The sequence below is a fragment of the Poecilia reticulata genome, linkage group LG3 (assembly GCF_000633615.1).
Source record: "Poecilia reticulata strain Guanapo linkage group LG3, Guppy_female_1.0+MT, whole genome shotgun sequence".
NCBI lineage: Eukaryota > Metazoa > Chordata > Actinopteri > Cyprinodontiformes > Poeciliidae > Poecilia > Poecilia reticulata.
The window spans coordinates 6,015,243-6,037,154 of record NC_024333.1 but is presented as its reverse complement, the minus strand read 5'-3'; the positions used below and the strand labels follow the sequence as shown (position 1 = coordinate 6,037,154).

At 41.2% G+C, this 21,912-nt stretch overlaps 1 protein-coding gene across 3 annotated transcripts in view; it reads right to left on the bottom strand.

Moving 5' to 3' along the window:
* LOC103462179 (semaphorin-4B-like) overlaps nucleotides 1–21,912 on the bottom strand; it is a 63,266-nt gene that overhangs the window by 3,693 nt on the left and 37,661 nt on the right. For all 3 annotated transcript variants that reach the window (XM_017304108.1, XM_017304109.1, XM_008404801.2), the window contains exons 3-14: nucleotides 17,354–17,514; nucleotides 16,584–16,646; nucleotides 15,201–15,299; nucleotides 12,166–12,277; nucleotides 10,953–11,069; nucleotides 10,339–10,496; nucleotides 5,056–5,237; nucleotides 4,267–4,417; nucleotides 2,562–2,772; nucleotides 2,343–2,458; nucleotides 1,449–1,606; nucleotides 660–751 (exon numbers count right to left, since the gene is read on the bottom strand). In XM_017304108.1, the coding sequence (XP_017159597.1) occupies nucleotides 660–751; nucleotides 1,449–1,606; nucleotides 2,343–2,458; nucleotides 2,562–2,772; nucleotides 4,267–4,417; nucleotides 5,056–5,237; nucleotides 10,339–10,496; nucleotides 10,953–11,069; nucleotides 12,166–12,277; nucleotides 15,201–15,299; nucleotides 16,584–16,646; nucleotides 17,354–17,514 (1,620 nt within the window). The remainder of the gene's footprint in view (nucleotides 1–659; nucleotides 752–1,448; nucleotides 1,607–2,342; nucleotides 2,459–2,561; nucleotides 2,773–4,266; nucleotides 4,418–5,055; nucleotides 5,238–10,338; nucleotides 10,497–10,952; nucleotides 11,070–12,165; nucleotides 12,278–15,200; nucleotides 15,300–16,583; nucleotides 16,647–17,353; nucleotides 17,515–21,912) is intronic.

The window sequence follows — 21,912 nt, the reverse complement described above, 5'->3', positions numbered from 1 at the left end:
TGATGCACAAAATACGTCAGGTTCCTTTCAATAAATTACAATACTGCTGAGACGACCAACTTATTTCAGTAAATCAATCGAAAAACTAAAACTGATGTAATTCCATGTCACATTTATGACCAGATTTGTTCCTGTTGCACAAGTTTCCAAAATTTGCTTAAAAATAGTTTTACTAATCTTGGCCTAATCAATCAATCAATCAATCAATCAAGTTTATTTATATTTAAGCAACGAGGTAGTTCAAAGTGCTTTACATCACAAAAACACAAGAATAATAAGTCACAAAAACAACATACAGTCAACACTTGAGAAAACCAGTGATTAACTTTACATTTAACTTTACATTTTGACGAGTTGGAGGAAAAAAAAAGGTCTCTCACGGCTTAAAAATGGAAGCAATTAATGACTCGTCTTGTGTTTTTCTAGCAACAGGAGTCAGAAAATGTAACTCGGCAAATATTTTCTAAATGCTAAATTATTCAGCTGGTTGATTTGTTCACAAGTGCAGCATTTGTTGACTTGCGCAAGGCTTGTTAGCCGCCTTTGTTCTCAGGATTGACACGTTATTTCAGGTCTAAGTGCAGGTTGTTTGTGGAGTTTGTGAAGTGACTGGCAGGACTTAAATTAGAGGCCGTTTGGTCGGGGCAGAACACACTCACGGGAAGCTGCTGGTCTGGCAGATCTGAGGAAGGGAACGGTTGAGTTACAAATCGCTGATGTGTCAGCCTCCTCCACGTCCTGCTGCCAGTGGCTGGGAGAAAACAAACCAAACAACAACAACAAGGTGAGGGTAAGCAGCCTGGAGTAAGAGGTAACATTTCATCACCAAGTTTTTCAGTTTAAGAGCCACATTTATGGCTTTGACATCACGACTCTGAGCACGATGTTCTTCTAAAAGCAGCTCCCCCCCCCCCCGCCCAAGTGTATGACTGAACATTTGATAAAATAAAAATATCTGGATGAAAGGTTCACAACAATGACAAGATCATGTGATTCTGATCTGGTCCCATAAACTGAAACCATCTAGTTATTTTAAGTGACATTTAGAGACGCAACGACTCCGATTTCTGATCTTTGATTTTAAAATTAAACTTTGCTTTCTTTTCAAAAGTTATGATTTAAGAACATCAAATTCCCACCCCCCAACTTTTTCTTTTGTGAGTCATTACTGACCATGTTAAAAGCAGAGGTGATGTCACACTGTGTGCGAGAATTTTGTAATCACTACAAAAATGCTATTTTTAAATAAATAAAAAAAATAAAAAAAACACCACAAAAATTGAAAATATTTACCATCACACACGCTTTTATCTTACAGACTCATCTTTCGACAGATGTCATGAAACATGAGGTTAAATTAGAAGGAGTGACAACTTCCTGGAGTGACTGTTCATCGAGACGACATGCTTCCATCTTTTATCTCTTTTAAAGTGACCGTCTGTGCTCACCTGTCGGGTGGCGCCATCCTGACATCCCGGCACAGCCGCCCTGTCCAGGCGCAGTACGGATCTCTGGACAACACGCACTCGCCGCAGCTCAGGTAGTTGGAGCAGTTGGCCACGGGAACCTCCACCAGGCCCGAGTACGACGACACAAACAGCAGACCCTGCAGAGGAGGGGAGAGAGGAAAACCAGAGCTTTAAGAGTGTGCGTGACACAAGAAAGTTAAACGCAGGGCAGAGGAGGCAATCTGCTTTTGGTTATGGGTTTCTGATTTCCGAAAAGGAACGTCGTACTGAAACAATTACTCCAGATAAACAGAAGAGCCTAATCTGGCTAACGAATCGAGTCTGGCCATCTGGTTTCAGTTTTCACAACACCGCGATCGTGTTTCCAGACGTGCATGTTCGCGATGTCGGGGCTGGAAAGCTCTTTGTTCGCAGCAGTGACAGTTTTCATATCAGCAATGGAAAACAAATTAGTTTCCCTCAGTCCAACTCGGTTCACGCTCCTTGCAGTCCAGCTTCTCCATCTCAGTTGAGCATTTACTCATGATAAATATTCTTGGTTTCATTAGAATTATATAATTGCAGATAAGATTGCAGTTTGGCAGCTTTGACCCGGAGAGACGTCTTTATGCAATAAGGAGAGTGCAGGTAATGAAATTTAGCTCAGAGTGCAACAAACTCTCCTCCAGGCGGTGCTTTAGCTTACAGCAAATTCAACGGGAAAGGCAGCCGTGACGGGTCCATATCTGGAGTCATTTCACCTTCTTATCAGTTTAAAAATAACACAAACATTACTAAACACTTTATATAAACTGATAGAGAGATTTATACAAGTCTATTACGGTTTCATTTTACCCACTTTCTTCATTCGTTCATATTAGCAACGCGACGTACCCTCTGAGAGTCCAGCTCGATGTGCTGCACCGGCTGCGGCTCGGCGAACAGAACCATCTCCTCTATGATGTGCATCTTATCGTTAACGTTGATGGCCTTGTGAAGCTTTCCATCATCTGGAAGAGAGGAAGAAAAGGAAGAGGAGGAGGAGGAGAACGAAGGCGTTAAGCGGAGATGGTTTCAATCGAGCCCGTTTATCGTCTCCTCTCTGAGGGGCACCTGTTCCGATGAAGAGGACGTCGTAAGCCCTCTCCATCCCCTGGATCTTGTGCACGGCGATCTGGGTGTAGCGCACGCTGCGTTTCAGCAGCAGGGGGGCGCTGCGGATCACGCTGTCCATCAGGAAGTGGTCCTTCACGAAGTTGAGGACTTTGTCAGGCATGTGCAAGGACGACTGGATGCCCATTTGCCTGGCGTGGTTCGTCACGCACTTCATAGAGGGAAATGTGAGAAGTTAAAAGTTATGAGTGATTTCCAAAAGCGTTCAAATTTTGTCATGTTGCAGCTAGAAACTTAAACTTATAAGAGAGTTCAACACAAAGTTGTGCGTAATCATCAAGTAGAAGGAAAAAGAGACGCTTTTTAATTATTTATCCTCCTCTATTCTGACACCCTGAAATAGCCCCGCTAATCCACTAACAGCAGAGCTAATGTTTCGTCTAGCACATTTGCTAAATCTGAAAAAGTTTTGCACACTTGACTTTCCCTAAATTAAGTTTTGCAGATAAATTCTGAAGCACAGATTTATTTGGCTGTTTTCTAAACTTACAGTTGAATAAAGGTTGACGTCCGTGTTGAAGGTTTGGTTACTGGCTTAATTCAAAAGTAGTTGGACGTTTATATTCATGCTCTTATTTTGAAGTGGGTGAAGACCGTTTATGTCATAGCTCCATTTCCTCTCAAGTTCTCTCCATTTTTATTTCAAACAATAAGAAACATGACCAAAATAAAACAGTAGAGAACAATATACAGTATATCTAAGGGCACAAAATTACACAGTCAAAATTAAATATGAGCTTGATGGTTGTAGTCTTTCAAGGGCAGATATAATTTGAATTTTGGCGCTTTAGCATTAGCTTCCGCTACACAGTGTTGGTGTAGTGCTTTAGCGTTAGCAGAACTAATGTTAGTGCTTCAGGGTTAACACGGCTAACTTTAGTTAACAGCTGCTAATTCATAAATAGACTTCAAAGGCCTCAGAGTTTAAGTTATAAACAAAATCAAAACTGCAAGTGTCTCAGAGGTCACACTTCATTTCATCTGATGAAAATGATGGGTTGGTGGGTTTGGGCTTCAAGAAGCACAAGGACTCTGAACATACAGCCAGGAAATAAAAGTTCACAGATTGCCAACCGTCCAATCAGATTTAGCTTTGTCTGGTTTGCAAAAAAAATAAAATAAAACGGACAAAAAACACATTTCTAGATGAGCAAATACATGGCAGCTATACCTGCAATGGCTCAAGAAGCGACTTTAGAGTGGCTGAGATCTTAATACACACAGACCATATTTATAGATTTTATTTATGAAGATTTTTAAGACGACGTATCGTCCTTTTCTCACTTCCTAATTATACACGGTGGCATGAAGTCCCAATAAAATGGACTGAATATGTGGTTGCAATGGGACAGAATGTGAAAAACCTAAAAGCTCGGCCACAACTAATTATAACAGAGACGCTAAAAATATATTAGCCTGTGGCTTTTGGTTGCATTCAACCATTTTGGTGCCATTAATTAAATTTTTAAAAGGAGCTAATTCAACCCTTTGGTGCTCCTTTTGAGCCTGTATCTACTCATTTCCTAAAGAACGTGGTCTAAACAGTCAATATTTGGTACGTTTGAGTTATTTACTACCACAATATTTTTGGATTTTCGTACTTACTGCTGTGATTTTAAAAAGTTTCTAAACTAAAGTGACTCACCGCCCCGGGCCGCGGCTCAGGTACCGGGTGGTTGTAGGTGTACCATTGCTGGCTCTCCCTGTTGACCTCTCTGTAGCGGCCGTTGAAGGCAGCTTCCACCTGAGCCATGCTGAAGGCACACACCGCAGAGCTGCCCGACGCCCCTTTATACCTGGGAACAAAAATTTAAAATAATTAAAAAAAATTTTTTTTTTTTTTAAAGAGATCTAAAGAGGCAGTATGATGCATTTTCCAGGAACATAGAGCCATTCTGTAGTACAATCAAGCTAGTTATTTTAAATTCAGTTATTATACAAATGCTACATATATGAAGCATGACTTAAAAGAAATTTTAATTCCTAATTTAACGCCTTGAAATTGGGCCTCTCTGTCTAAAACTCCTGCTGTTTCTGAAGCTCCGCCTTCAGGAAGTCGTCACAACATGGCTCCTTTATTAACTTTTTAACAACATTTTTAACAAATTTGAACTGAGAAGTAGCTCCTATAATGAGCTCAGCAGAAGGACTGTTCCACCAGGTGTTTACTAATTGCAGCTGGCTTGTCTGAAGGGGCAGAGCGGAAGCTCAGAAGAGGAGCTTCGTTCTTGAAGGCGGAGCAAACCGAGGGGTTTGGTTGCATTAAAGAATTTCTTAAACTTGCATGAAAGAATGTTTTTGATGAGGAAACAACATTACAACATGATGTAAAGCTAAAAAAACCCTTCAATTTTACGTAATACTTTACGTAATACTGCCCTTCAAACAGAGGAAAGCTGAAGCACAGAACCACTGAACGCATCACGAGTCTCACCACTGGGAAGTGAAGACGCCATAGAAGACCGTGCTCTCCCAGCTGTCTCCAGTGGGCTTCAGGACAAACATGTCCTGAATGATGTTGAAGGGGAAGCCGTCGTCGGGGAGCGAGCACAGGAGCTGGGCCTTCAGGAAGGTGGTCCACTTCTTCTGCAGAACCCGCTCACCTCCCCTGTCGCCCTGGAAGGAAAAGTTGCGGAATATCACTGGAAGTTTATTAATTTGGAGAGCGCCTGATCTCTGCTCCCTCTGACGAGGTCTGCAGAGCCGTCGGCGATAAGACGGGATGGAGGTCAAGAAGAGAGACGTCGTGTCAGGCTTAGAGTTGAACTCTCATCAGATACCAGCAGGAGACGGTGTAGCTGCCGCAGTTGGAGCAGCAGGTCTTGGCCTCTGAATCCGCCGAGTTTGGGCTTAAGCTGCAGACTCTTAAGATTTAAGAGTTTAAAGTTGAGTAATTACAGCTCTTCAGGAGATCAAAAACAATTGAACACTTGACTTAAAAGTAGCTGTATGAACAGGTGTGGGCTGTCTTTTCATTAGCTCAGCTAGTAGAGGCTAAAGGGCTTTAGGTGATTTCAGGTTTAGCAAATGCAGTTGGAAATCAAAGCTGCAAAAGTACAAAATGAAATCATTTATAGGAGGGAAAGAAACAAGTCAAAAGGGATATTTGTCCATCATAAACAATATTACTTCATAGTAAATACAGTATGTTTAAACAACTTAGAAATTATTCAAATTTAACTCAATAATACAATATTTAATTTCCCTTTGGGATCAATAAAGTAACTCATTTAATTAAAGAGTTTGAAGAAGCCTCTAACTGAAGACACTTTTTTCTCTACAACAGTCTTGAGAACAAAGTCCTTCCTTGGACCACCAATAAAGTTCACATGATCCACACTAAACACAAGCAAAAAAAAAAATGTTGAGGCATAAATCTAAAACTCAAATGAATCACAATCTGTTAAATTTCTAAGATTTAGGCCTCAAAAGCAGGAAGCCAGGGCCAAAAATGCACAATACTGAAGCTACACCGCAAAAAAAAAAAAAAAAGGTTTAAAATATGTCAAATGAATTATTGGAAACAAGAGGAGAAAAAGGAATGGAGTGAGCGCAGATGACCTTGAATCTGTGAAAATACAAAGATGATGGATTTTATATCACCAAGTAAAAATGAAAGAGAGTCTGCGACTTAACTGGTTTTTATGGGTAGCAATAACCCAAAGCCAAGGTTAAAGGACAACGCAGTTAACATCACAGCAACGACAAACATGACAACTTCCTTCCCATCCACCAGATACGCAGCTATAGTTTGAAGACAATCAGAGTTTGACTGTCATAACAGAAACATCTTCAGTCTTATATTGTTACAGCTAATTTACTGCAGTTCAGCTAAACCTTGAAGAGAAACACAAGGTGAGACATGCAGGTGCTTCCAGTCCCTGCCTCTGTATTTTACACAATCCTTCAGCTGCTTTGAGAGATTTATAGTTGCATTTTCAGACATGCGTCTTGATGTCAAACAAATAAATTAAGTTTGGATTTTTATTGGAAAGCCCCTCCCACTGAAAAACCATCAACAGTAAAATCCTGATTGGAACAAATGACTATAAAACATTTGGATCAAATCTGTGTAAGTCATCCTCTTTCCTTTAGCGGGTGCTGCTGAGGTCAAATGATTGAAAACTTTGGTTACTGTGGGCTCTTTAATGAAATAAAAGGGACGGACATGGATTAGAGCTTCATGGAATTTAATAAGTGGAAACCAAAATTACAAAGGCTTAAAAAAAAAAAAAAAAAAAAGATTACAGTGTCATGCTGAAGAATTTGTATTTATTTTTCTTAGGGAGGACAGAAAAAAAATACAGTTAATATTTACAGCTTTGAAAGTGATTGGGTGTTTTTCACTTACGACGACTCCTACACTGAGATGAAACACCGACTCCCTCTTAGTTTGACATGAAATACTCCCATCAGCACTTCTCAGATTCAGCTTGTAAACATGAGCCTGAAGGACACTCCTCCACAAACACGGCCAGCAGGGAGAGCATATGAGCAATCGCCTCCAAATCCGAGAAACTACTCCTGCTACGAGAAGTGAACCACCTGAGATGAGATAATAAAATGCAAAGGAATAAAAACAAAACAACAACAACAACCATCTGGCAGCTACAGAACCCGGAAGCCAATCAAGAGCCTGTCCGTCTAACGAGTCGACTGCATTCCTTCTCTCAGCTGTTACAACGCTCTGCTTCGTCATTCGTTTCAGCCACGCCCTTCTGGCAGCTCCCCTCCAAAAACAAACAAACAAACAAAAGAAAAGCACTGCGTTGCCCAACTCTGAAAAGTTTTAATAAACGAAGGCGTGTTCAACACTTCCATACCGTAAGGAAACACTCCCCGGCACAAGCCTGCTCTCCCCCACCCCGCCTCACAGTTCCTGAGTGAACGCACCTGAATAAACACGAGAAGGAGGGAGTGGGAGAAGGGAGGGGAACAGATGGGGAAAGAGAGAGAAAACGACCGACTGGGCTGGAAAGTTTGCCTGCTGAAACGGTAGTTGGAATAACGTCAGAAAAAAAGTAGTAGAAGTTCCCTTTTTGTTTATACAACCCAACAAGAAACTCCTTTTCTTTCTAAGCGCATGCTGACGCGAGTGAGACGACGTATGAAACCAGGTTCCAACCCAGCGAGGTCTAATAAGCGGAGGGAGATGGAGGATTGTTATGCTTTCTGCCTGTTCACAGAAGAGTGATGCAAATGTCTGCTGCACCAATGACCGAGACGAACATAACCTGAATCTGAACTTAGGAATAAAATCACAAAACAAATTTGTGTGTAGTTTTGGAGATCTAAAAAAATGTCATCAAAAATTTTCATGATTCGTTCATCTGCATTGGCTAGGCATTAGGAAGCAATTCAGCTGGCAAACTGACTTAAAATATCTAAATAAATAATTTTTATATTAAAAGCTACTGGACATCTCTTTAAAAATCAAGCTACAGCAGCGGTCCCCAACCTTTTTATTACCATGGACCGGTAAAGACTTGGAAATTTTGCTGCGGCCCGGGGAAGGTGGGGGAGGTTGTAAGGTAGTATCAAAGGTTGCACTAGACTTTTTTTGTTCTCCGTCATCTTGACCGACAGGATTATTGGTCATGTTCCATTTTTACCTGTCAAATTATAATCATATTAACATCTGCTATTTAGCCGCATATTTATGCGGTTTAGTCAATATTCATCCAGTTAAACCTGAATCCAGATCCCATCACACACAGAGCAGATAAATGCATCGGTACACTTTATTTAAAGGGGTGTGCATAAGACTGACATGACACTGTTGTAAACATGACATAACATCTGTCATGATCTTTATGAATGTTTATGACAGTTGTCATGAAGTGTCAATAATGACACTTTTAATACGAAGTTGCACCAAAGGTTGCGTCAAAAGTAGATTAAAAATGCCAACTTTGCATTAAATTGTCATTATTTACAAAATCATACAAAGTTGGCACTTTTAATGCAACTTTTAGAGCAACTTTGCATTAAGAGTGTCATTATTTACCGAATGACACTTCATGACAACAGTCATAAACATTCAGAAGGATCATGACAGATGTTATGTCATGTTTACAACAGTGTCATGTCAGTCTTATGCACACCCCTTCAAATAAAGTGTTAACGATGCATCTAACTTTTTATCCATAGTGACAGAAACCACCATCTGTGGCCCCAATAACTTATAATTAAATTAAACGACTCCACTTAAATTACTTCACCTGCTGGTGTCTGAACGCACAGCTTCACAAATTCCTCCTGGTCGCATCTGCAGAGAAATCCGCGCTGGTTCATCGGACAGTTAGATCTGCCTGAACCAAACCGATCCATTGAACCTTTTTTTTTTTACCCTGGGCGTGCAAGGATTGATGCAAGAAAAACTCCGGTTTTTAAGAAAATGGCCGCTTATCAATGAATCGTTGGTTGATCTATAAGATCAACTATATTTAGATTAACTCCTTATCATACACATTTCCTTAGCATGCGTCAGAATCTATCAAATTCTGTTGGGAATCGGTGCTCCACCATCTTTTTGTCTCTTGTGTTGTCACCTCAAATACACACAAATAAGAATTAGCCATTTTCCTTGAGTGTCTTTATTATATTTTGCAAAGACTGAAATGTATACTTTGTTACCCAGCTGAGCCTTTGGAGGCACTGAAAAAAAGTTGACAAAAACATGTTAATCTTCATGACTCATCTTTTTTAAACAACACTCGTAGACGTGTGAGCAAACCAAGCAGGCCTAGAGTACGGCTATAAAGCAGCATCTGAAAAGACGTCATTCAAAGGAAAAAAAAAAAAAGACAGCAGCTGCATTCCAGCAAAATAAAAGGTGCTTCACAGAGCAGAGAAAGCTGCTATTCTCTCTGCGTCGCACAGTTGAACTGCAGCAAGTCGCCACAGTCTGCCAATGATTTCCATATATAGAAGCCGGGAGGTGCTCTGCTGCTGGAGGTGTCGCAGCCCCTGACTACCAGAGCCTTGCAGGACTAAGTCATTAGGCTGTCACTTGAGATTACATGCTGTCTCCCTGATTCCTCACATTACCGCCTCCGCCACAAAAAAAAAAAAAAAAAAAAAAAAAAGAAGAGGCATCAGTCAGAAAAAGGGATGCTGAACGGATGTTTATCAAGCAATTTTGCAACCTTCAAGAAGTTCAAGTCTGTCCAGGTGGATAGATCAACATAGTGAGGGTTAAGAAACAGATAAAGAAAAGGTGGGGGGGAACGGTTAGCCAGTTTGTATGTTTTCCCTGCAACAGAAAGACGGAAAAAAATAAGAAAAACCCATTTCATTTTCCTGCAAGCACCCTTGAATACTAATAACTCCTGCAAAGCTCAAAGGGCTGCTGGTGAAAGGCAAGGAGCCTAGTGGGATGGACGAGTGCAGCTGACATTGCGAGGGAGATGGAAGGAGAGGGGAAGATGACATTGCAGAGAAACTGGAAGGAGGGAGGAGGAGGAGAGGGGTGGCGATGATGATTCAGACAAGAAGGAACAGAAATCTGCTGAAAACATGTTTGTACAGAAAAAGCTTCAATGCACCAACAATTGTCCTTTCTCCCCCGTTGTCCACACAAGCGTGACGTCTTGTTAAATATGGACGGACGTGCTCCGACACGGGAGTGGACCCGGCTTGTTTGGAGGATTACAGGCAGGAAGTTTGAGTCTGTTTTTTGTTTTTTTAAAAGTCATGCAACACTCCCGCGCCTTACCTTGCACACACGAGCAATCCGCGAAACGATGGTGTTGTCGAAGAAGTCGAACTCTTTCCCCGCCTCGCTGAAGAAGAAGTAGATCTTGTCGTCGTCGCCCACGGGATTCCCCGCCGGCTGGCTCTCCTCGATGAAGGTCGACCCAACAAAGACGGGATCTGTCCACGACAGACAGACATTTAGTTGAACAAAGGGGGTTCTGCCTTGGTTGCTTATGGACTAAACATGGAATATTTGCTTTAAGACGGAGGAAAAAAAAAAAAAAGTTTGGAAAGTCGTATCTCAGAGTCCGGAGAAAGTAGAGGAAACAGGATGCTCTGTGTAATTGCACTCGGATGCCTCATCAGGACCACTCTGCACAGATTACCAAGAGATCAAAAGACAAGAGCCATCCTAATTGTGTGCAGCGTGCACGAGGAAAAAAAAAAAAAAAAGACTCCAGCAGTGGTCGTCTGATGCCGTTTTGATGTGCAAGTGCTGCTGCCGATAGGACTGATCTACCGAGGCTCGTCTTTGCTCCCATTAGTGACTTTGCCTCACTAATGACAGCTGCTTTTCAGAGCTTATCTGCTGTGGCTGCTACCTAATGGAGCACATGAGAAACACACACTCACCTTGAAGCCATTTTAAAGAGTTCTCCGTCTTCAGTGCCGTTCCCTGACCCAGACTTTTGTAAATGACCGGCTCGTTCCCTTGGAAGTTGCTGACGGTACCGGTGTACAACTCCCCGTCTGGAAGGAGAGAACAAACAAAGTATTGAAGGAGAATTATCGTTTAACCAATGATGGACCAATCAATAAGCAAGTGATCAGAACCGACCAATTTCCTCCTGATTGGAAGTGGCTCTCAACAGTGTGAACAGCTCCGTTAATGCAGGTTTTCGGAATAAGTTAACTCAAAATGTTTCCCACAAATACTGTGACGCATATTCTGCATATATTGTAGCCTACAGCATACATAGTCGGCATGTATTCAGGAAGACTGAGCACTGTAAATGAAAACAAAACACTAGAAAAGGTGTGCACACTTATGTAACCAAGTTATTGAAGTTTTTTCTCTCCAATCATTCCCAGCACATTATTTGATTGTTAAAACTGAAAATTAAATGTAGAAAATGTATTCATTTTGGTCTAATTTTTTGGGATTTAAGTATTATCTAAGTATTTAACAAAGATGTTCAAGCTTTATATCCACCGTTACTAAACTTTAAAGTAAAACTTTATTTTGTACTGTACTTTTAAAGACCCAAAAAAGGGTGCCAAAACTAAAAAAAACCAAAAAACTTTACATTCAAAGAAATGGATTTATAGAGTCTGAGCGCCAATAAACAGAATGACCTGACATGAGAATAGTGCAATAATCCGAATGCGAGAAAACAAAAGCATGAATAATTATTCCCAGTTCAATGGCAATTGGCTTGGCGAGATCCCTCACATGTTAAAGAACCCGATGCTTGCCTCCTTTGTCCCAGACATGCATTTTTCTGGTGCAAAGATAACCATTTCAGAGATGAACGTGTCTGCCATGCACAATTTAACAGTCCAAGTGCTTTAAGTCACTGTAAGCTCTGTAACAGAGCAGGGACTGAGGGAATAAAACCCACTCCCACGCCCACAGCATCAAGGTTAATTATTCACCAATCGCCTGCTAAAAACAGAAACCCCTCTTACCCTTTACTTCAAGCTACTTGGACGTTCTGACGCAGGCAGACATTAGAAGCCCCATCGTGACTCATTGGTGAGTCAAAATGACAGCGCTCGCATAAAAGCCACTTCCTGCCTGCTCCCGGGAGGAAGCCGTTCAGGTGGAGCGAGTCTTACTACGTACCCACGATGATGGCGGTGGATTTGTACTCCGGGTTAAAAGGGCAGCGGCTCCGCCCATCCTCAGTCACGACCTCGCCCGCTTCGTCTCTCGCCAGCGTAAACGTGGACGTGTTCTAGGGACGAACGGAGGTGGGAAAGAAAGACGTGATCAGGGAGCGGCAGCGAAATGAGCGAGTTGAGGTTGAGGCGTCCAGCTCATTTCTTCCACCAGGTCACACACCATACACGCCTGGCAGAGTAGAAATCTGCACATTTTACACACTTTGTTTCAGTGCTCAGCTTCAGCTTCCTAGGAACTATGCAGGGTTGTAATAGTTCCAATTTTTTATTATAAATTAGTTCCGTTTACCCAATGTTAGTTTAATTAGTTTTTATTAGTTATAGTAGCAGTTTTAGTTCCCCCCCCCCCCATATTTTGGCAATTTTTAGGTGCCGAAAATTGATTCAACTATTGTTGAACAACCAACTGACTGCCGTTTTCTCTCAACTTTTGCCGTCGCCATGTTGCAGAACGACGCAGCTGCCACTAGGTGGCGTATTGAGTGCTGTAATTTGCCAAAAGGCTAATAGATTCGTAAACACAAAAACGAAGGATACATCTCCAATTTCAGTGTATTCTAGTCGGTTTTATAAACGCACAATATAGTCGTTTTTTCCCCATTAATTACCGTTTTTATTTAAATAAACAAAGATGTTTTCTCAATTTCAGTTTATGTCAGCTTTATGTTGTATATGTCACTCCTACTCATTTGATGGCAACATTGTATAAGATCGTGATCACAAGTCGAATTTTTACTCACGGTTGTTATAGTGCGAACATTTCTTACTCGCCCATGCCCGACTCATTTTCTAAATTTATATCAAAAAATTCCTGGAACAATCCATTTAGCTCTTCAACTCATCAGGCGTTCATTAGCCATCTGAAAAGCTGTACTACATTTCCCTTCATTCCTCATATGAAGTCAGGTTGCTCTAAATCCTCACTTATGTGAAATAATCTTTCACGTAAACTAATCTCGAGTTACTTTGTCGTTTAAGTGCCATCTGCTTAAAGCTACAGTAGCCAGCTGTTATTGCTATTAAAGACTCGTCTTTTAAAGATTTATGCAATCAATTTTTTCTGCCATCACCAAGAACAAATTAAAGGATTCGATATGTCCAACCTTCAGTATTTCCACAAATAACATTGTTTAGTTGGTTTTATTGATGACTCAAGAGGACTTTTTTTCCCTACTTTTGCTAATCGCACCTGTTCGGTTTAACCATTTTGCCAACGATCCTTGCCGTCTTGTTATGTAGCAACACATATTTCACATGTACTTTATAGAGTTACAGTCATAGGAGTCGAGGTTGGCATTCTTTCAGTATTGAATGTTTCTTGAATCAGAGGTAGAAGCGTAGCTCCCCTCTTTCACCAAGTCAATGACAGCGTGCAGCAACAGGTATGGGAGGGGCAGCACTGCGTTACCGTCGGCTCTCGTCTGCATTCGATTCGACAGCTCAAAGCACATTGCCGGTGATCTGGACACTGTTCACAAATGGATAAAAGACAAAACGTCTGATGGTTGAACATACAGCTAACCAGCTGGATCGTGATTCAGTCCTTTTCCTCCAGATTTTTGATGTCAAATAAATTGCCATCAAAGGATCTCAGGATCCTTTGATGGCAATTTATTTTGTTTTTTAGGCAATAAACGCATTAGACAGCATGTTCTTTGATTAACTTTGTCTCGAGTTCAGTAACAATAACTCTGGTTAGAGACGCGTAAATGTCGGGAATCGTTCAATCGCTTTGCATTTTTTGGGTCCAAACCTCCAACCCTACTTGAAGAACACATTTTTTTTATTTCATAGTCAATGCATGGGGTAAGAATAAAGTGAGCACTCATGAAAAACAAAATGACATTATTGTTCTGCTAAGTGCATCTGCAGGTGGCTTGCACAAACGATTTTCTAGCAAAAAACAAACAAAAAAATCATTTTCTTTCAAAAAATAATTTAAAGCCGAGTCACTCACACCAACAAATCTACAAACTCACAACAGAACAGATTAAAAAGTGCTCAGTCAGAAATCCAGACCTTTTATTTGTGTTAAAATGGTACGACCGGACATTTAATCACCAATCTCATCTGAATGTGAGAACTTCATTCAGCTAGAATGAAACAGAAAATTCAGCAAAGTGAGGAAGGGTTACAGTAATGTTATAGCTGTCGGTAATGAAGTTACACTGAAACAGCACTTAGATGTGGGTAAGGTGCAGGAACGACAACTTGTTCCCATGATGGGGTCTGACAGGAACATACAAGTGGCGCCCCTGGCTCGGGATGGCCCTCTCCCGTCTCTTCCATATCAGATGATTTACTCCGAGCTTGTTTTAGTTCGTGTCCGTCATCCTGATTGTTTAGTGTCTCAGTGTCCTGTTACATTTCTCCTAAACTCCCCCGGGTCCGTCTGGACGAACGCCTTCAAAAACAAACTATTTATCAGTGGTGATATTCGGCATCTCGGGGCCTATATTGTTAGAAATGATTAGACGGACACACACACACAGGAGGGTTTTGTCGAGTGCTTCTGTAGACCCAGAGAGGACATACTCGCTGTTGGAATCCCAGTTCAGGGCCCAATGTCCTGCCAAGTCATCTCGAATCCGAGCCGCACCGTGTTTTCCCTCCACTTTGACGTCAAAGCCTGGAGGTTAATTCCCTCTTGTTTAAAGGCAGAGCAGCCTCCAGCCTTAGCTCAAGTGCTAACAGTCAAAGTTGATGTCATGTCTTCTGATAGTCACCTTCACTTACTTGATAAATCCATTTCTTTCTTTCTAGGAGCTTCTGAACCTCAGCAGGATTTACTTTCATGTGGAGAAAAATCCAACAAGGACTAAGAGGATAAAAGAGACTGAATTTATCTTTAAAAAGAAAGTCCAACTTCAAGCGGGTTATTGTGAAAGGAGTAAAAAGTTGGGTTTTTTTTGCTATACAACAGATGTGTTAACTTCTGGATGTGAACAAAGGGTAGAATGAGAGATCAATACTTACTATGTAGGCACAGACGGGACTGAAGGAGTAGGTACCACACACATAGAGATGAGTGCTATTGAGCCGCAGGAGAATTTTGATGTAATTGAAGCAATCGGTCTGGATAAAAACAAAACGGAGAGAGCGGTAAATGCAGAAAATCAAAAGACATTTCAACAAGCCGCTGAAAAGTTTGATCGTGAAGTTACCATCTGAGAGCCGGTATTGACGATACGGCCATGTTTCACACACCGTAACTTTACATCAATATTCTACAGACATGTTTCCAGTCCTCCTCAGTCTGATTTTTAAATGTAGCAAACAGGCTTTAAACATGGAAACCGCAAAAACTGCAAGCCATTATGAAGAGGCAGGAAAGAATGGATGAGTGGATAAACGGATGGACAGATGAGTTATAGATAAAGAAAAAACTCCAATAGATACTGAACAGTTTAATGGTGGGTGGATGAAAAAAAAAGTGATTGATGAATTTATGGATTAAAAAGAGGGATGATGGACAAATGAGTGAACAAATGGATGCATGCAAGGACAAAAAAGGAATGGCTGGATGGATGAATGGATAAAAAAGAGGGATAGAAGTATAAACGAATGGATAAAAGAGGAATGATGTACGGATAAAACAAGGGATAGATGAAAAGAGGATGATGGATACAAATAGAGGGGTAGATGAATGGATAAAAACATCTGATTGCTAGTGAACAGGTAATGGGTGGAGGAATAGATGGATGGACGAAGTTGGATAAAAAAAAGTGATCACTCAATCAATCAATCTATGGATAAAAAAGTGATGGATGGAAACCAGACGGATGGAAACTACGTGGATGGATAGATAAACTGACATCCGGACAATGTACCGTCAGACAGTCTCAACAAAGAAAGAATGATGAATGAATGAACAGATAAAATGCTAATAACTTTCCATGCAAATCCCAACCCAGAAAACTCTTTAAATCCTGCACTTCTGCAGACTCTCTATCCGAGTCGGCGTTTTCGCAGGCCGTTTGACAGAAACTGTTCCTCAAACACTGTTGGGAAAACCTGTCTGCTGTACATAGCAGTTTGCCTGCAGAGCTTTGTGTAATACAGACAGAGCTGTGCACTGCAGCAGGAGGATTACAGAGGCTTCTCACCCAGGGACACAACAGCTGGCATGACAACAAGCTAACAGACAGACTGAAGAAGAAGAAGAAGCCGTTCCCCCGGGGAGCCTGTACACTTGATGAGTCTGTTTGTATCTGCTGGAAAGGTTTGTCAGCTCTCTGCTCATGTTATTGCCTCACATGTGAAACAAATAGCAGATCGCAAGGGGAGACCGAACACACGGTGAAGGGTACAAAAAAGAAAAAAAACTAAAATGTTCCTTGTGACTGATTTTTTTTTTACCTCCAAGTTCTTTCCTTTAAAGCTGCACTCATCTCTTTTTCCAGCTGGAGTTCCCCACGTCAGCTGAAATGGGAAAAAAAGGGAGGAAAAGTTGAGTAAGTCAAATAAAATAAAATGTAACGAGAGATAATAGATGGATGGACCAAGTGGACTGAACTTTGGCTCATCTTCAGGACATGTATTCAGCAGTTTCTTAAAAAAAAACAAAAAAACACGGAGGTTCTGACTAAACAGAGAGACTGCAGGTTTCACCAAATCAAACCTAAAGACTTTTAAAGACCAACCAAGACCAGTATGAATGGGATTTAAGACCCATTCCTTCACAATTTTCAAACATACAAACTTTGTCCAGCCAATTGGCCATAAATTTTAGCTTAATGATAAATGCAAAAGAGCTAGCTAGTTAGCCAGGTAGTGTTTGTTAGCAGTGAGGTAAGGCCTTAATTTTAAACAAGGCCTTAAAATGTCTTTTTTAAAATTAAGACTTAAAGAGTATTAATTAAATTAAGACTTAATTTTAATTTAAGACTTTTTAAGGATGCACAAACACTCTGCTAAAAATGGACCAATCAAATGGCCTGAGACTGGAATCTACAAGCTAAAGACAAAAACTTTTACAGTGTTAAATGCCCATCTTTTTAGTAAATTAAATCAATTAGGAGGAAAAAAAAAAGACAAATCTGGGTTGGCCAGATTTGTTAACAGTCAAAACTAGACTGGTGAATTTCTAGTTTTGACTGTTAACCCGTTTTGCTCGCTGTTGCCCTTACGTTCTTCTGCAGCTTGGTCTTGCTGATGTCCGAGAGGCTGAGGGCGAACAGCGCCTCCCTGGCTCCGACGTACAGCATGTCGTCCTCCTGGCTCAGCAGCAGAGAGGTGTAATTGAAGACGCCACCCACCGAAAATCTCTTGGCCGATCTCTCCTTTGCATCTGGACAGAGAAGAAAGCAGACACACACACACGCACGCACGCACACACAGGAGAAGACAGAAGATTATTATCAGAGAGAAGGGCAGAACGAAAAGTAACAGAAGGGTACAGAACATGTCCTGATGCTCAGAGTACAACCAGAACTCAAACGCTGTCCGTTTTATTGCTCTTCAGAGGGGATAAAGGATTAAAGATGTCCTTCCGCTTCCTTCCTTTGACGAGTTTTAATCTTATGTGCTCATTATTGCATGATAATGCCCATCTGTTCCACCCACCAATGACCATCAAATGACCTCAAATCTGAATGGAATGACACCTGAGAGAAAACCTCTTAAATCTCCTGAAACTTGTAGAGCTTGTTGCTCCACTTTGATAAAACCAGTTCTTGTTTTTCCATTTAGGAAGCACAAGAGAGTCGGAGCATCATGTTTCACTGTTCGTCCATGGAAGCACGTTTCCTTTAGTTTCCATTTAAGGCTGGTATGTTCAAATAGACGGCAATATGCGTCTCTAGCCTTGAGCTAATTTAGGATCGACTAATGAATGCGTTTTGGTAACAACTTGCTGGGTAAAAGACCAATGTGGACAAAGTACTCAACCCTAGTACTTAAGTAAAAGTACAGATAGTGATGGCCAAACCTTACTCGACTACAAGTAAAAGTTGCTCAGTCACAACTCAAAGTTAAAATACCAAATTACTTACTTTTAATACTTAAGTGTTCAAAAGTACAACTTATATTTTGTAATAGTACGTCGTTGTATTGTTTTCCGAGTGCTTTTACAGAACCTTGTAGTTTGCCAAAGTTTAAACCACCTGAAAAAAACCTCATTATAAAAAATGCAATAATGTACTACTATTAAAAAATTTTTTTTAAATGTCCCCACACTCCAAAAAAGAAATGGAAAAACAAAACGACAACAAAAATGCACTTTGGGACAATAGTTCTCCAAAAGTGATCCCTTTGTTTTTTGTCTCAGTCTCCATCCAGCCATCAGTGCACGGGAGCTGAATAAGTACCAATCATTCTGCAGCCACGCAGCTCAAAGACCTGGGTCCCTGTGTGGTGTAATAAATATACCCCAGGCAACCAGGAACCACCAATTATAAGTTGCTAGAAACTCTGGTAAACTTTATTTTTAAGAGATAGTTAGTGGCACCAACAACCAGTGCAACCTGTGATTTTGTTAAATTATTCTTTGAGTGTCACTGCAATTAAAGATAGTTATCTTAAGACATTTTTTTTACACATCTTTACTAGCACTGCCAATAAATTCAAAGTCCACATTCTGAATTTTAGAAGTAAAACAACTTCTATCTTTTTCTTCTTCCACACTTTTAACCATCCTTGACATTTCCAGCTCCATTTCTGAACCACATCATCTTTGTTTTGTTTTACTGAAAGCAAGCAGTTTACCTTTAGATTACGCCCAGTCACATTTAATGTGCAAGCGGTTTTCCAAAAAGACTAAATAATAACACCAACATGGTGTCACAAGAGTCCTAAAAAAATTATTTGTCCAAGAGTTGCAATGGGTGATTTTAGTCATTCAGGCTTTAAATGAGCAGGACGCTACGTCTCTCCATCTATTGTTTGTCATACTTCTAAACTGTTTGCAATTTAGGGCCGTCTTTGTAAATGTTTGTCTCTTCCTGCTTATTCCAAACATTCGAAATGCACTCCATGGCCTCTCTGTGCCAAAAAAAAAGAAAAAAAAAAAAGTGGTGGTCACAAACTCTACGAGTTTATCCACACAAGATTACGAGCTTCTAGCCAGGGCTGTAAAAGCTAATATCTGCCACAATTAAGCCATTTACAACCCTCCCACCCAACACCCCCAAACTCTCAGTGAACAACCAGAAAACCAGTTCACATCCCAACTATCCTGATGGCAAGAAAAAATAATAAATAAATAAAAGGAACCGAGCCCCACGTTTAGCTTCAACGCCCCAGGTGGTGCGTTGGGCCATAATGCAAATAGAGGCAGAAAACCGCAGTAAATGTTTACAGCCCGCGACGTAAACTTCTCAACGTGCTCACAAATGGTTCATCTTGCACTCGAGGCAGTTTGGCAGATGATCATCCTTCCCCTTGTGGGAGTGAAAGCCAGCTGTGCAGCCGCATCTCGTCCAGATTCAAAACGCTGGGCCCTTTCCACATTACTCTCTTTTAAAAACGCAGTGACATCTGGAGTCAATCAGGACCAGGGCCTGCCACTAAAAATCAAGGCACAGAGAGCGGGGGGGGAAAAAAAGAAGAAGAGAAAAACAAAAAACTCCCTTTTGTCATTGGTGGGTCCTTCAGGACACAAGTCTTCCTGCATGGAGAAAGGGAAAAAGGTAAAGGTAACCCAATTAAAGTATTCGTAAATGCTCATAAAGATGTGTATCCTAAGACTTTGCGGACACTCGGCAGACAAAGGAGGCCCGTCTCTCCTCCCTAAAGGGGGACATATCATGGCCCGACTGTCAAGGCTCCCAAGGGTTTGGGACATTCGCTGGAACCAAACGGCAGCCTCTCCTCGGCATATTAAAACTCTCTGACATAAATCACGGTGACAGTCTCTCAGACGGACAATGGAATAACGAGCACTGGAGAGCAAACTCATGAAACTTTTACTCAGAGGGCAGACAAAGAGTATTTATCAGGGGGTGGACGGGTCTGACGGAGTTGTGGTAACCGGGATGATTGGACCGAGAGCTTGACCTATGAAAAGCAGAGTATGCACACCGGACAAAAAAAATAGAAGAAAGAAAAAAAAAAACCTGAATGTCAGGCAGTAACAAATGTCAAGATGCAGCCATTTCAAGAGGTTATCTTTCGAGTTTTTTCCACGCTATGATGGAGTGGAGTATCTCAATGTAGCATCTACGGATATAAACAGTTTCGCACTCAAACTCGATTTCCATTCATCACCCGGTGGTTTAATCAGCTGGCTGTCAGCAGGTCAGGCTCTCTGCCAGGGATCATCGCACCTACCATCAACACGGCTGCCTTATTGTCTGTGTTTATGTAGTAAACTGGCAGGCACCACCAGCCCTACAAAATACAACGCGAGCGTCAAACGGAAGAAAATTAGTTGAAGAAATTTGGGATGGAAATTTCAAGGTCACAAACCCCGATACGCTGTAGAGCTGGAACACTCCAGAGGTTTGGTTTGGGAGGTGATCGGACCCGTTGCGTTTGCCCAATTTATCTTCCAACATGTTACTTTTGAGGATTAAATGTTCGCATGCTCCCCAGTATATACCAAGATGGGATAGAAAGGATGAAAAGATAATTACATAAGTGTCTCAACTAACCTTGTGTGATATATATATATAAAGCTGCATTTATGCCATTGTGGCTCAAACGTCGAGACCAATTTTAACTCGTACCTTTTCCTCATTTTGGTTTAAAAAGAACGAGCTGGTCAAAGCCAACCCAGCTAGAAGCCTCTAGAGTGTCAACGTTAAGATAAACCGACATCTCATAATAGAGTAGCAGTCTGCAGATAAATGCATGCAAACACACAGCAGTGTGAGGATAAAATAAAAAAATAATAAAAAAAGGGACCAGGATCAACCCCCTCCTTTTCCAGAGTTTAACAGCACATAAAAGGCGGGGGTGATGGCTTGGCAGCCTTGGTGTTACTCTTGCCAGGACTCTAAGAGCCTAGTGTAAACATGCCCCAGATTTACTAGGGCAGCATGAGCCGAGTCACAAGGCAACTGGGTAACAAGGGCAAAGAGGTTCACTTCGAGCCAGGCTGTGAAAACCAGAACCAGAACGCAACTCCTTCAGACGGGAAGACAGAAAATATACAAGAATTGGTAATCTGCGATCCAAGACTACAATGGCCTACACAGGCTCAGTCTCGCATGATGTGACGACAGCACTGACGAAAGAAGCCAACATCAAGGCCATCAAGTCATTGTTGCCATTTGTTGGGGAGTGCAGGAGGCAGAGAGAGACCCTGATACCAGTCGTAGTGTGAATCCACTTTAGGACATCAAGGGCGTACTGGCAAACGATACAAAGAAGCAGAACTGTTTTAGGTGTGCATTTTTATTCCTTTTGACTTAAATAAAAATAATGTCAAAACAGATAAAAGTAGGCATAAAAGTCAGTTTTGTATTCATTTTATCATAATTTAAGTGAAATGGAAGAAAAATGATGCATGGTCTCTTATGTACTACACCCCAGTGAGTCTGATACCCCTAAATTAAATCTAACAGATACCAAATAAAATGACCTAAATCAGTCAAATTTCTGTATTTTGATCTATTGATGGTGTGATTGATGGAAATAAATCCTGGAAGAAAACGTGTAGGTGGCTGCAAAAACTAAATGTTGGGAAGGACCATCTCCATCTCGTCTGAAAGAGCTCAAGCTACTTTGCAAAGAACATGAGTGAAAA